The sequence below is a fragment of the Aethalodelphis obliquidens genome, unplaced genomic scaffold (genome assembly GCF_003676395.1).
Source record: "Aethalodelphis obliquidens isolate GAN/ISIS:26980383/991018 unplaced genomic scaffold, ASM367639v1 scaffold23, whole genome shotgun sequence".
Lineage (NCBI taxonomy): Eukaryota > Metazoa > Chordata > Mammalia > Artiodactyla > Delphinidae > Aethalodelphis > Aethalodelphis obliquidens.
In genome coordinates this window covers 22542476-22556836 of record NW_020837967.1, presented here as the reverse complement: position 1 = coordinate 22556836, position 14361 = coordinate 22542476, and the positions used below count along the sequence as shown (strand labels likewise).

At 38.4% G+C, this 14361-nt stretch overlaps 1 protein-coding gene across 1 annotated transcript in view; it reads right to left on the bottom strand.

The window, feature by feature from the left end:
* MRC1 (mannose receptor C-type 1) overlaps positions 1-2505 on the bottom strand; it is a 96027-nt gene extending 93522 nt beyond the window's left edge. The window contains exon 1 of the mRNA XM_027121983.1: positions 2371-2505. Within this exon, the coding sequence (XP_026977784.1) occupies positions 2371-2431 (61 nt within the window). The 5' untranslated portion in view covers positions 2432-2505. The remainder of the gene's footprint in view (positions 1-2370) is intronic.
* Positions 2506-14361: the final 11856 nt, after the last annotated feature.

Sequence of the window (14361 nt, the reverse complement as noted above, 5' to 3'; positions counted from 1 at the left end):
GCTGCTCAGTATGGTAGCTATTAGCCCCAAGGGTCTAGTGTACACTTGAAATGAAGCCAGTCTGAACTGAGATGCCCTGTAAGTATAAGATGCACATTGGATGTTGACATTTTAATTTTTAAAAAATGAATGTAAAAATATCCCAGTAAATTTTATATTGATGAATGCTGACTAATAATATTTTAGATACATTGGGTTAAATAAAACATATTCATAAAATCAATGTTTCTTTTTACTTTTTTAAAGGTGGCTGCATAATGTGGCTGACGATGTACCTATTGGAAGGTGCTGGGTTAGGGTCCAGGTCTCATCCAGTGTCTGTCTGAAGACCTTTAGTGACAGAGAACTTACCCCTAAGCAGAACATTCTATTTGAGACAGCACAACCGTTAGAAGATTTTCACTGCTCTTAGTTTTAACCTTTGGGGTCACAAAAAATATATTAATCCTCCTGCACAATACTGTTTTTCAAGATGAAGACAGGGGTGATGTGGAGCTCACCTGCCCTGCTGTCGCACTCCTCACTGTCTGAGGGATGCACTCTGCAGCCAGGACTCAGGTAAAACGTGTCCTCAGCCTCCAGGACTCTTTCCTCGGCATTGTTTTTTTGGGAAACTTCTCCTTTAAATGCTAACTCTACTGCTTGTATTGAACAATTGATTGCTATCATGGGACTAAAAAGAAGTCACTACTATTGACAGCTGACACTTAGGACGCAACTACTCTGGGTCATATTATGTTCTAAATATTTTACACAGTTCAACTCATTGAATCATTGCCACAACTGATGAGGCAAGTAATACAATGCTCCTTACTTAACACACAGAAATTAAAGCACAAAGAGATTAAGCAGCTTCCCGGCAGGGGCCAGGTGCAAACCCTACTGCCTTTGCTTGTGTTTTTATAATCCCCACTACTTCGGGCTCATGGTGAGTTAACGCTTTCTGTGATGGAACACTGTCCCTGGGAGGCTTCCTGGTGGTGGGGAGTTTCCGTCTCCTCCGTGGCCCCTACTCACACCCGCGTCCAACTCAACAGGGCATGGAGCGCCCTTTCGCACAGGCTGGGCGCAGACGGCGTTTGCTGATTTGAGAGGAATGAAGGGGGATCGGGGAGCCAGCATTTCCAAGTTGAAACCCCGTTTATCCCATGTGAAAAGAGACCTGGAAATAAAAATTCCTCCAGGCACTCTCATTCCAAGGGTAAAGCAGGTTGAGACTGAAATAGAAGAGAGAGTATTTCTTCTATTTCTCCATAAAAGAAATAGAAGAGAGAGACTCCATAATGTCTTTGGGCTTCTGAAAAGCTCTGAATCTATGCCTCACGAGTAATTATCAGTCTCCAGGAAAAAAAAAAAAAAGGTGAGGGTGGACAGGAATAAATCAGTGTGAACAACTTAGAACAAAGATGAGGATCAACGTGGAACATAGATAAGGATGAACTCTCCGGCAGTAAAAGCTAGATCAAACGGTTCATCCACTACTGAGTGAAGTCAGTCAGAGAAAGACAAATATCAAATGACATCGCTTAGATATGGAATCTAAAAACAGGGTACAAATGAACTTATCTACAAAACAGAAATAGAGTTACAGATGTAGAAAACGAAAGTATGGTTACCAGGGGGTAAAGGGGGGGAGGGATAAATTGGGAGACTGGGACTGACATGAGCACACTGCTGTATATAGGACAGATAACTAATAAGGACCTACTGGATAGCACAGGGAACTCTACTCAGTACTCTGTAATGACCTATATGGGAAAAGAATCTAAAAAAGAGTGGATATATGTAGATGTAAAACTGATTCACTTTGCTGCACACCTGAAACTAACACAACATTGTAAATCAACTATAATCCAATTAAGCAAACATGTAATGGCTCATTCACAGAAACAAGAGATGAGTTCTAAAACTCCCATGGAATCTTCGGGCGGGGGGACGATCTGCGATCCATCCTTAGACCTACCATGAAGAGAGACACCAGTGACGCCTTCCTTTTGGCCAAAAACACTCAGAAGTTGTTGGTGGGGGGTTAGATAGAAACTGAAAATTAGAATCGGCCAACCACAGAGGAAATCGCTCTAAGAATAAAGCGGGGAAGAGGCAACGGCAGATGAGAGAAGAGGTAAGAGGAAGATGGGGCTCTGTGGCGCTCAGGTCAGGCTGCCCCTCTGCCCTGCCAAGCGGCCGCCTCCTCTGGGTGCCCCGCTTCCAGGCCTGGGGACCAGGCGTAGGTTTGCCGCAGAGCTGGTGGTGCGGAAGTCCTGTTTTCTCTTCCCCGCAGGTGTGGAAGAAATCCCTCAACCCTGACCCAGAGGGGAGGGGGTACCCCAGGCCCCAAGTCAGAAAGCTTGCAGGTCAGAGCCCACTTACCCAGGAGCTGCACGGCAACCGGAAGGAGAGAAAGGAAAGACAGGAGCGCGGACAGCTTCATGGCCCAGGGTTGATCCTCTTCTTGCAGGGATGGAGAGCAGAGAGCCGGGAGAACCAAGACAGTGAGGGCGCCGGCTCGCCCTGCCCCTCCCCCCTTCTCTGCACAACCGGCTGAAAAGACACTTGGAGGCAGGGCCCACTTTTAAAGGGCTTCTGAAATTAGGGAAAACCTCCAATAAGGAGATATCCTGTCACATGAGGGCGGTTGGAAAAACAGGAATTCAAAGTTACAACTTTGCTTTGTAAGCTAACTTCTGAGAAGAGCAGACACAGGGGAAGGGGAGAGAGGGACACGTGGGGGGAGAGCGATGAGGAAGATGGGGGAGGCGAAAGGGGGCTGGTGAGAAATGAGCAGCCGGGCCGGACTGCAGGGCAGTGGGAAGTGAAACTGCTCTGGACCTCCTGGTCCTGCTCGGAGGATGGGGCCATGGGGAGGGCAAGCTGGAGGCCACTACCTGGCCCGGAAAAGTCAGGTTTCCTCTGGGAAGCCACTCGGCAGACAAATCCCACCAGAACATGGTAGAGAGGGTAGGCACTAAGAAAAAGGACAGTTTTCTGGGGGAAACATACTCTTAAGAGCTGAAACGGACCCACCTCGTTCTCCATATTCAGTGCTTAGAGCCTCCTTTTTCCTTAGAAATCTTCAAAAGAAACTTCACGTGGAGCTTTGTTCCTTTTGGCTAGAAGAAAAGTGAAATAGAGACTAAGCCTAGGAAAGAATCTCAGTCATAACAGGAGGGAGAAACTTCTAGAAGTCTTTTTCTAGAAATTTCTCTAGAGAGCCAGAGAAAACAGTGACAGGATTTGCAGTAAAGCCTCGCTGCCCATCCTCGACCATAGTGATCTTCTTCAGGTTCACTAGGGTCCTCTTGCTGGCAGAAAACCTGCTCATTTGGTCAAAAAGATGTATATTCATTACAAGATAGGCAGAATACTTTCTTTTAAAAAAATGGAAACAGGTATTTCATTAAGCACCATATTAACCCTAAACATCTATTTTGTTATTTTTTCAGAAGTGAAATATGAATTAAGAACATTTTGAAGAAGATATTAGTAATTAGATAGCCAACCCACAACTGGCGTGTGGGAAATGTTAGCCAGTCAAAAAGAAGCTACTGGAAACATTGTATTCTTTGAAATTTTAAATGAATAGTTTGTCTTCAAGTGGAAAGCTCACACAAAGATTCACACCTCTGTGATAATGTTATAAACTTTGCTTCCTAATAAAAAATGTGACATTGTTCTCTTACTGAATTTTTTTTTTAGCATTCTAAATTTAAGATTATTCTGACAGGATGAAAAAGATGGTAAAAATGTAGGGCACAAGAAAAATGTTTCATTTTTGTTAAGCTAACTCTTCACTGACATAAAGAAGTTGGTTACAAAACAGAGCAGATGAAACAAAATGTTGTTTTCTAAAACAGTGCTTCACTGATTTATCATGAGAAAAAAAATATTTTAAATGAGGCATTCATGGTTTTTAAATGTAAATCAATTCTATAAATTAAAAAAGTTTGGCCTAATTTGGATTTCTATTAATTTCAGAAGCAAATAAAACCTAACTGAATTCTCCCTACACTCACATTCAGGGTTTTTTAAATTACACAAGTGTGTCATATGACCAACCAGGATCAGTGGTAGAATCTGTGACTTTGAAACAAAAGGAGGCCAACTGTCCCACAAAGAATTTACCCCATAACACTGACCTTACTGAAACAAAGATTTAACAGGCTAAAAGAAAAAGAAATCCAACTCTTGGGGGAGTGAAGGTGGAACTGGAAGCTCTAGAAATCCATCATTCTACCTCAACAGCTACTGAATTGGCAGAAAGTGTCTGGAGGAACTATTTTGGAACTCTAGACTCTAGTGGAAACCTGGGAGCATCCGGTGGAGAGCTTGGTGGAGAGGCTGCTAAACATCAGTGAGTTTCAACCTCTCCCCTGTGGTAGTGGCTACCACCCTCCACTCCCCCATCTCTGTGGCAGGTAACAGTGAGGGTGGCAGACTGTTTGGTGCAGCTTGCCAGAACCAGGACAGACCGTCAGGAACTTGTCCTCCAAATATCAGAGTTGTGTGTTCTGAAGGCTGACTGCGCTCTTCATTGCTTTCATCACTTCTGTTCAACGTAGTACTGAAAGTTCCAGCCAGAGCAATTAAGCAAGAAAAAATAAAAAAATAAAAGCATCCAAGAAGATGTGGCACATATATACAATGGAATATTACTCAGCCATAAAAAGGAATGGAATTGAGTTATTTGTAGTGAGGTGGATGGACCTAGAGTCTGTCATACAGAGTGAAGTAAGTCAGAAAGAGAAAAACAAATACCATATGCTAACACATATATATGGAATCTAAAAGAGAAAATGGTTCTAAAGAACCTAGGTGCAGGACAGGAATAAAGACGCAGATGTAAGGAATGGACTTAAGGATGCAGGGAGGGAGAAGGGTAAGCTGAGATGAAGTGAGAAAGTGGCATGGACATATATATACTACCAAATGTAAAATAGATAGCTCATGGGAAGCAGCCACATAGCACAGGGAGATCAGCTTGGTGCTTTGTGACCACCTAGAGTAGTGGGATAGGGTGGGTGGAAGGGAAAGCAAGAGAGAGGGGATATGGGGATATGCGTATGCATATAACTGATTCACGCTGTTATACAGCAGAAACTAACACAACATTGTAGAGCAATTATACTCCAATAAAGATGTTAAAAATAAAACAATAAAAATAAAAGCATCCAAATTGGAAAGAAAGGAGAAAAAGTATCGCTCTTCACAGATGGCATTATTTTATATGTGGAAAACCCTAAAGCTTCTACAAAAAACAAAAACAAAAAGAATGCTAAAGCTAATAACCAAATACAACAAAGTTGAAGAATATAAAATCAAAACACAAAAATCAGTTATGTTTCTATACACTATTAATGAAAAATCTGAAAAGGAAATTAAGAAAACAATTCTACTTACAATAGCATCAAAAAGAATAAAGTACTCAGGAATAAATTTCACCAAGGAGACAAAAGACTTATACAATGAAAACTACAAAACATTGCTGAAAGAAATTAAAGAAGACCTAAATAAATGGAAAGCTATCCCATGTTCATAGAATGATAAACAAAGCACTGTTAAGATGACAATACCACCCTATCTCTTAGAATACTATCTCTTAGAATACTACCCTAAGAGATCTACAGGTTCAATGCAATCCCTATCAAAATCCCAATGATTTTTTTTGCAGAAATAGAAAAACCCATCTTAAAATTCATAAGAAATCCCATTTAGCCAAAACAGTTTTGAGAAAGAACAAAATTGGAGATTTCACACTTCCTGATTTCAAAACTTACTACAAAGCTACAGTACTCAAATAGTGTGGTACTGGCATAAATGAGTCATAATGACTAATAGAATAGAACAGAGAGGCCAGAAATAAACCCTCGTATTTGCAGTCAATTGATTTTTTTACAAAGGTACCAAGGCCATTCAATGCAGAAAGGATTCAAAATGGATCAAAACCTAAAGTTAAGAGCTAAACTATACAATTTTTATAAGAAAACATTAGGAAAAAAACTTCATGACATTAGATTTGGCAAATGATTTTTTCTTTTTGGACATGACACCAAAAGCAGAGCAACAAAAGAAAAAAGTAGATAGATTAGGCTTCATCAAAACTAAAAACTTGTGTATCAAAGGATACTATCAAAAGAGTGAAAAGCCGACTCACAGAATGAGAGAAAATATTTGCAAATCATACACCTAATAAGGGATTAAGATCCAGAATATATAAAGAAATACAACTCAACAGCAACAGCAAAGCAACTTATTCTTAAAATGGGCAATGGACTTCAATAGACATTCCTCCAAAGAAAATATACAAGTAGCCAATAAGCGTGTGAACAGATGCTCAATATCATTAGTCATCAGAAAAGTGCAAAGAAAACCACAATGGTATAATGTTTCACATCCATTAGGATAGCTATTATCAAAAAACAAAAACAGAAAATAACAAGCATTGATGAAGATGTGGAGAAATTGGAACCCTTGTGTATTGCTGGTGGGAATGTAAAATGGTATAGCCACTGTGGAAAACAGTTTGGCAGGTCCTTAAAAAGTTAAATGCGGAATTGCCCTATGATCCAGCAATTCCACTTCTAGGTATATACACAAAACAATTAAAACCACAGACTCAAACAAATATTTGTACACCAATGTTTATTGCAGCATTATTCATAGTAGCCAAAAGGTAAAAGCAATACAAGTGGCTATCAGTAGATGAATGAATAAACAAATGTGGTATATATATACAATGGAATATTATTCAGCCATAAAAAGGAATTCTGATATGTGCTACCGCATGTACAGTCTTGAAGTAATACAGAAACAAGAGGACAAATATTGCATGATTCCACTTCTATGATGAACGTAGAATAGGCAAATTCATAGAGACAGGAAAAATAGAGGTTACTGGGGACTGGTGTGGGAGGGGAGAATCAGTGCTATTGTTTAATGGGTTCAGAGGTTCTCTTTGGGATGATGAAAATTTCTGAAAATAGTGGTGATAGTTGCATAACATTGTGAATATACTTGCAACCACTGAATTGTACATGAAAATGATAAATTTTATGTTATGTATATTTTATCACATTAAAATGAAATCCAACTCTTAGAATCCTCTTTATACCCTTCTACTAAGTTTTGGTTCTAGTTTTTGGTTTGCTATTGATGACAGTGGTTGTTTTCAACTAGTACTTCCTTCAAGCTAAAGAAGGATTTCTATAAAATAAAGGAAATCCTCATTTTTTCTAATTGGTAAGACAATTGCTGAACTATTTCATTTCCTCTTAGACTTTCCCTTCACACCCACGCAATTCCATATAAGATGAACTTAGTGACTCCTCTCTTCTGAAACAATTTCAAGAAAATTAGCTCCACAAATTATTTGGTAACCTGTTCTACCATTTCTCCTAGCTAAAACTGGTGACTGATGCAGAAGTTTGTTTTGTTTAACCATCTCTATCTTTTAATGGGCAAATTTGCTCAAATGATAACAAGATAATTTCAACTCAGAAGGAAAAAAGAAGATACAATGACGCAGTTAAGTAAAAACTTTAAAAATGTAAAGACAGAAAACTGGTTTTTTATGTTCTTATTCCTCGATTTTCCAATCCTATCAAAATACATCAAAACACCAATAATGCATTTGCAATTTAATAGAAAATAATTACCTTATAGCAATCAAAAAATCTTTGTATTGGATTATTTATCTAAAATTTGACTTTAATTTGTAATTCTCTTCAGATGGTATATTTAGATTCACTGTAATCTACAGTATATGCAGACTACTTGAAGAGCCTATGAGTTTTATAGTTTTGCAATCAATGTGTTGTTTTGTTTTGTTTGGCATGGCATACATCTTTATAATATATTGGGTGGGCCAAAAAGCCTTCGGTTTTTTAAGTAAAAATAAAAGACACATTTTTCATTTTCACCATGAACTTTATTGAACAACGTATTCACCCTTTCATTCCACTACTTTCTGCCATTTTTCAGGCAACTTCATAATTCCATCTTCCCAAAACTTTTTGAGCAAAGAACTTTCCCAGGTGCCTTTTACAGTCTTCCAGGGAATTGAAATTTTTTCCACTAAGAGAATTTTGTAAAGACTGAAATAAGTGGAAATCTGAAGGCACGATGTGTGGTGAATACAGAAGATGAATAATAACTTCCCAGCCAAAGTGTAATAGTTTTTGCCTGGTCATCAAAGACACATGCAGTCTTGCGTTATCCTGATGGAAGATTATGCGTTTTCTCTTGACTAATTCTGGATGCTTTTCGTCGAGTGCCATCTTCAGTTGGTCTAATTGGGAGCCGTACTTGTTGGAATTAATGTTTGGTTTTCTGGAAGGAGCTCATAATAGATAACTCCCTTCCAATCCCACCATATACACAACATCACCTTCACTGGATGAAGACTGGCCTTTGGTGTGGTTGGTGGTGATTCATTTCGCTTGCCCCACAATCTCCTCTGTTCCACATTGTTGTACAGTATCCACTTTTCATTGCCCATCACAATTTGTTTTAAAAACAGAACATTTTCATTACATTTAAGTAGAGAATTGCATGTGGAAATATGGTCAAGAAGGTATTTTTCACTTAACTTCTGTGGAATCCAAACATCAAATCAATTCACGTAACCAGGCTGGTGCAAATGATCTTCAATGCTTGATGTCGATATTTTGAGTATGTCAGCTATCTCCCACGTGTATAACGTTGACCGTTCTCAATTATTCTTTCAATTGATCGCTATCAACTTCAACTGGTCAACCCGATAGTGGAGCATCATCCAGCGAGAAGTCTCCAGCACAAAACTTCACAAACCACTTTTGATATGCTCTATCAGTCATAGCACCTTCTCCATTCACTGCACAAATATTTTTGTGCGTTTCATTTGCGTTTTTACCTTTCTTGAAATAATAAAGCATAATATTCCAAAAACGTTGCTTCTTTTCTTCCATCTTCAATATTAAAATGGCTACACAAAAATTTACCAATTTGATAAGTCTTCTTTTTTTAATTGGAGAATAACTGCTTTACAATGGTGTGTTAGTTTCTGCTTTATAACAAAGTGAATCAGTTATACATATACACATGTTCCCTCTTGTGTCTCCCTCCCTCCCACCCTCCCTATCCTACACCTCCAGGCGAGCACAAAGTACCGAGCTGATCTCCCTGTACTATGCGGCTGCTTCCCACTAGCTATCTACCTTACCTTTGGTAGTGTATATATGTCCATGCCTCTCTCTCGCTTTGTCACAGCTCACCCTTCCCCCTCCCCATATCCGCAAGTCCATTCTCTAGTAGGTCTGTGTCTTTATTCCTGTCTCACCCCTAGGTTCTTCATGACATTTTTTTTCTTAGATTCCAGATATATGTGTTAGCATATGGTATTTGTCTTTCTCTTTCTGACGTACTTCACTCTGTATGACAGACTCTAGGTCTATCCACATCATTACAAATAGCTCAATTTCGTTTCTTTTTATGGCTGAGTAATATTCCATTGTATATATGTGCCACATCTTCTTTATCCATTCATCCGATGATGGACACTTAGGTTGCTTCCATCTCCGGGCTGTTGTAAATAGAGCTGCAATGAACATTTTGGTACATGACTCTTTTTGAATTATGGTTTTCTCAGGGTATATGCCCAGTAGTGGGATTGCTGGGTCATATGGTAGTTCTACTTGTAGTTTTTTAAGGAACCTCCATACTGTTCTCCACAGTGGCTGTATCAATTTATATTCCCACCAACAGTGCAAGAGGGTTCCCTTTTCTCCACACCCTATCCAGCATTTATTGTTTCTAGACTTTTTGATGATGGCCATTCTGACCGGTGTGAGATGATATCTCATTGTAGTTTTGATTTGCATTTCTCTAATGATTAATGATGTTCAGCATTCTTTCATGTGTTTATTGGCAATCTGTATATCTTCTTTGGAGAAATGTCTATTTAGGTCTTCTGTCCATTTTTGGATTGGGTTGTTTGTTTTTTTGTTATTAAGCTGCATGAGCTTCTTATAAATTTTGGAGAGTAAACCTTTGTAAGTTGGTTCATTTGCAAATATTTTCTCCCATTCTGAGGGTTGTCTTTTGGTCTTGTTTATGGTTTCCTTTGCTGTGCAAAAGCTTTGAAGTTTCATTAGGTCCCATTTGTTTACTTTTGTTTTTATTTCCATTTCTCTAGGAGGTGGGTCAAAAAGGATCTTGCTGTGATTTATGCCATAGAGTGTTCTGCCTATGTTTTCCTCTAAGAGTTTGATAGTTTCTGGCTTTACATTTAGGTCTTTAATCCATTTTGAGCTTATTTTTGTGTATGGTGTTAGGGAGTGATCTAATCTCATACTTTTACATGTACCTGTCCAGTTTTCCCAGCACCACTTATTGAAGAGGCTCTTCTTTCTCCACTGTACACTCCTGCCTCCTTTATCAAATATAAGGTGACCATATGTGCGTGGGTTTATCTCTGGGCTTTCTATCCTGTTCCACTGATCTATATTTCTGTTTTTGTGCCAGTACCATACTGTCTTGATTACTGTAGCTTTGTAGTATAGTCTGAAATCAGCAAGCCTGATTCCTCCATCTCTGTTTTTCGTTCTCAAGATTGCTTTGGATATTCGGGGTCTTTTGTGTTTCCATACAAATTGTGAAATTTTTTGTTCTAATTCTGTGAAAAATGCCAGTGGTAGTTTGATAGGGATTGCATTGAATCTGTAGATTGCTTTGGGTAGTAGAGTCATTTTCACAATGTTGATTCTTCCAATCCAAGAACATGGTATATCTCTCCATCTACTTGTATCATCTTTAATTTCTTTCATCAGTGTCTTATAATTTTCTGCATACAGGTTTTTTGTCTCCTTAGGTAGGTTTATTCCTAGATATTTTATTTTTTTTGTTGCAGTGGTAAATGGGAGTGTTTTCTTGATTTCACTTTCAGATTTTTCATCATCAGTGTATAGGAATGCCAGAAATTTCTGTCCATTAATTTTGTATCCTGCTACTTTACCAAATTCATTGATTAGCTCTTGTAGTTTTCTGGTAGCATCTTTAGGATTCTCTATGTATAGTATCATGTCACCTGCAAACAGTGACAGCTTTACTTCTTCTTTTCCAATTTGGATTCCTTTTATTTCCTTTTCTTCTCTGATTGCTATGGCTAAAACTTCCAAAACTATGTTGAATAAGAGTGGTGAGAGTGGGCAGCCTTGTCTTGTTCCTGATCTTAGTGGAAATGCTTTCAGTTTTTCACCATTGAGGACAATGTTGGCTGTGGGTTTGTCATACATGGCCTTTAGTATGTTGAGGAAAGTTCCCTCTATGCCTACTTTCTGCAGGGTTTTTATCATAAATGGGTGTTGAATTTTGTCGAAAGCTTTCTCTGCATCTATTGAGATGATCATATGGTTTTTCTCCTTCAATTTGTTAACATGGTGTATCACGTTGATTGATTTACATATATTGAAGAATCCTTGCATTCCTGGAATAAACCCCACTTGATCATGGTGTATGATCCGTTTAATGTGCTGTTGGATTCTGTTTGCTAGTATTTGTTGAGGATTTTTGCATCTATGTTCATCAATGATATTGGTCTGTAGTTTTCTTTCTTTGTGACATCCTTGTCTGGTTTTGGTATCAGGGTGATGGTGGCCTCGTAGATTGAGTTTGGGAGTGTTCCTCCCTCTGCTATATTTTGGAAGGGTTTGAGAAGGATAGGTATTAGCTCTTCTCTAAATGTTTGATAGAATTTGCCTGTGAAGCCATTTGGTCCTGGGCTTTAGTTTGTTGGAAGATTTTTAAATCACAGTTTCAATTTCAGTGCTTGTGATTGGTCTGTTCATATTTTCTATTTCTTCCTGATTCAGTCTTGGCAGGTTGTGCATTTCTAAGAATTTGTCCATTTCTTCCAGGTTGTCCATTTTATTGGCATAGAGTTGCTTGTAGTAATCTCTCATGATCTTTTGTATTTCTGCAGTGTCAGTTGTTACTTCTTTTTCATTTCTAATTCTATGATTTGAGTCTTCTCCCTTTTTTTCTTGATGAGTCTGGCTAATGGTTTATCAATTTTGTTTATCTTCTCAAAGAACCAGCTTTTAGTTTTATTGATCTTTGCTATTGTTTCCTTCATTTCTTTTTCATTTATTTCTGATCTGAATTTTATGATTTCTTTCCTTCTGCTAACTTTGGGTTTTTTTTGTTCTTCTTTCTCTAATTGCTTTAGGTGCAAAGTTAGGTTGTTTATTCGAGATGTTTCTTGTTTATTAAGGTAGGACTGCATTGCTATAAACTTCCCTCTTAGAACTGCTTTTGCTGCACCCCATAGATTTTGAGTCGTCATGTCTCCATTGTCATTTGTTTCTAGGGTTTTTATATTTCCTCTTTGATTTCTTCAGTGATCACTTCGTTATTAAGTAGTGTACTGTTTGGCCTCCATGTGTTTGTATTTTTTACAGATCTTTTCCTGTAATTGATATCTAGTCTCATAGCGTTGTGGTCAGAAAAGATACTTGATACAATTTCAATTTCCTTAAATTTACCAAGGCTTGATTTGTGACCCAAGATATGATCTATCCTGGAGAATGTTCCATGAGCATTTGAGAAAAATGTGTATTCTGTTGTTTTTGGATGGAATGTCCTATAAATATCAATTAAGTCCATCTTGTTTAATGTATCACTTAAAGCTTGTGTTTCCTTATTTATTTTCATTTTGGATGATCTGTCCATTGGTGAAAGTGGGGTGTTAAAGTCCCCTACTATGAATGTGTTACTGTCGATTTCCCCTTTTATGCCTGTTAGTATTTGCCTTATGTATTGAGGTGCTCCTATGTTGGGTGCATAAATATTCACAATTGTTATATCTTCTTCTTGGATTGATCCCTTGATCATTATGTAGTGTCCTTGTCTCTTCTAGTAGTCTTTATTTTAAAGTCTATTTTGTCTGATATGAGAATTGCTACTCCAGCTTTCTTTTGGTTTCCATTTGCATGGAATATCTTTTTCCATCCCCTTACTGTCAGTCTGTATGTGTCTCAAGGTCTGAAGTGGGTCTCTTGTAGACAGCAAAGATATGGGTCTTGTTTTTGTATCCATTCAGCCAATCTGTGGCTTTTGGTGGGAGCATTTAGTGCATTTACATTTAAGGTAATTATCAATATGTATGTTCCTATTCCCATTTTCTTAATTGTTTTGGGTTCTTTATTGTAGGTCTTTCCCTTCTCTTGTGTTTCTTGCCTAGAGAAGTTCCTTTAGCATTTGTTGTAAAGCTGGTTTGGTGGTGCTGAACTCTCTCAGCTTTTGCTTGTCTGTAAAGGTTTTAATTTCTTCATCAAATCTGAATGAGATCCTTCCTGGGTAGAGTAATCTTGGTTGCAGGTTTTTCTCCTCCATCACTTTAAATATGTCCTGCCACTCCATTCTGGCTTGCAGAGTTTCTGCTGAGAGATCAGCTGTTAACCTTATGGGGACTCCCTTGTGTGTTATTTGTTGTTTTTCCCTTGCTGTTTTTAATATAATTTCTTTGTATTTAATTTTTGACAGTTTGATTAATATGTGTCTTGGCATATTTCTCCTTGGATTTATCCTTTATGGAACTCTCTGTGCTTCCTGGACTTGATTAACTATATCCTTTCCCATATTAGGGAAGTTTTCAACTATAATCTCTTCAAATATTTTCTCCCCTTTCTTTTTCTCTTCTTCTTCTGGAACCCCGATAATTCGAATGTTGGTGCATTTAATGTTGTCCCAGAGGTCTCTGAGACTGTCCTAGTTCTTTTCATTCTTTTTTCTTTATTCTGCTCTGCAGTAGTTATTTCCACTACTTTATCTTCCAGGTCACTTATCCGTTCTTCTGCCTCAGTTATTCTGCTATTGATCCCATCTAGAGTATTTTTAATTTCATTTATTGTGTTGTTCATCATTGCTTGTTTCATCTTTAGTTCTTCTAGGTCCTTGTTAAATGTTTCTTGCATTTTGTCTAGTCTTTTTCAAAGATTTTGGATCATCTTTACAATCATTATTCTGAATTCTTTTTCAGGTAGACTGCCTATTTCCTCTCCATTTGTTAGGTCTGGTGGGTTTTTACCTTGCTCCTTCATCTGCGGTGTGTTTTTCTGTCTTCTCATTTTGCTTATCTTACTGTGTTTGGGGTCTCCTTTTTGCAGGCTGCAGGTTCGTAGTTCCCGTTGTTTTTGGTGTCTGTCCCCAGTGGCTAAGGTTGGTTCAGTGGGTTGTGTAGGCTTCCTGGTGGAGGGGACTAGTGCCTGTGTTCTGGTGGATGAGGCTGGATCTTGTCTTTCTGGTGGGCAGGTCCACATGTGGTGGTGTGTTTTGGGGTGTCTGTGGACTTATTATGATTTTAGGCAGCCTCTCTGCTAATGGGTGGGG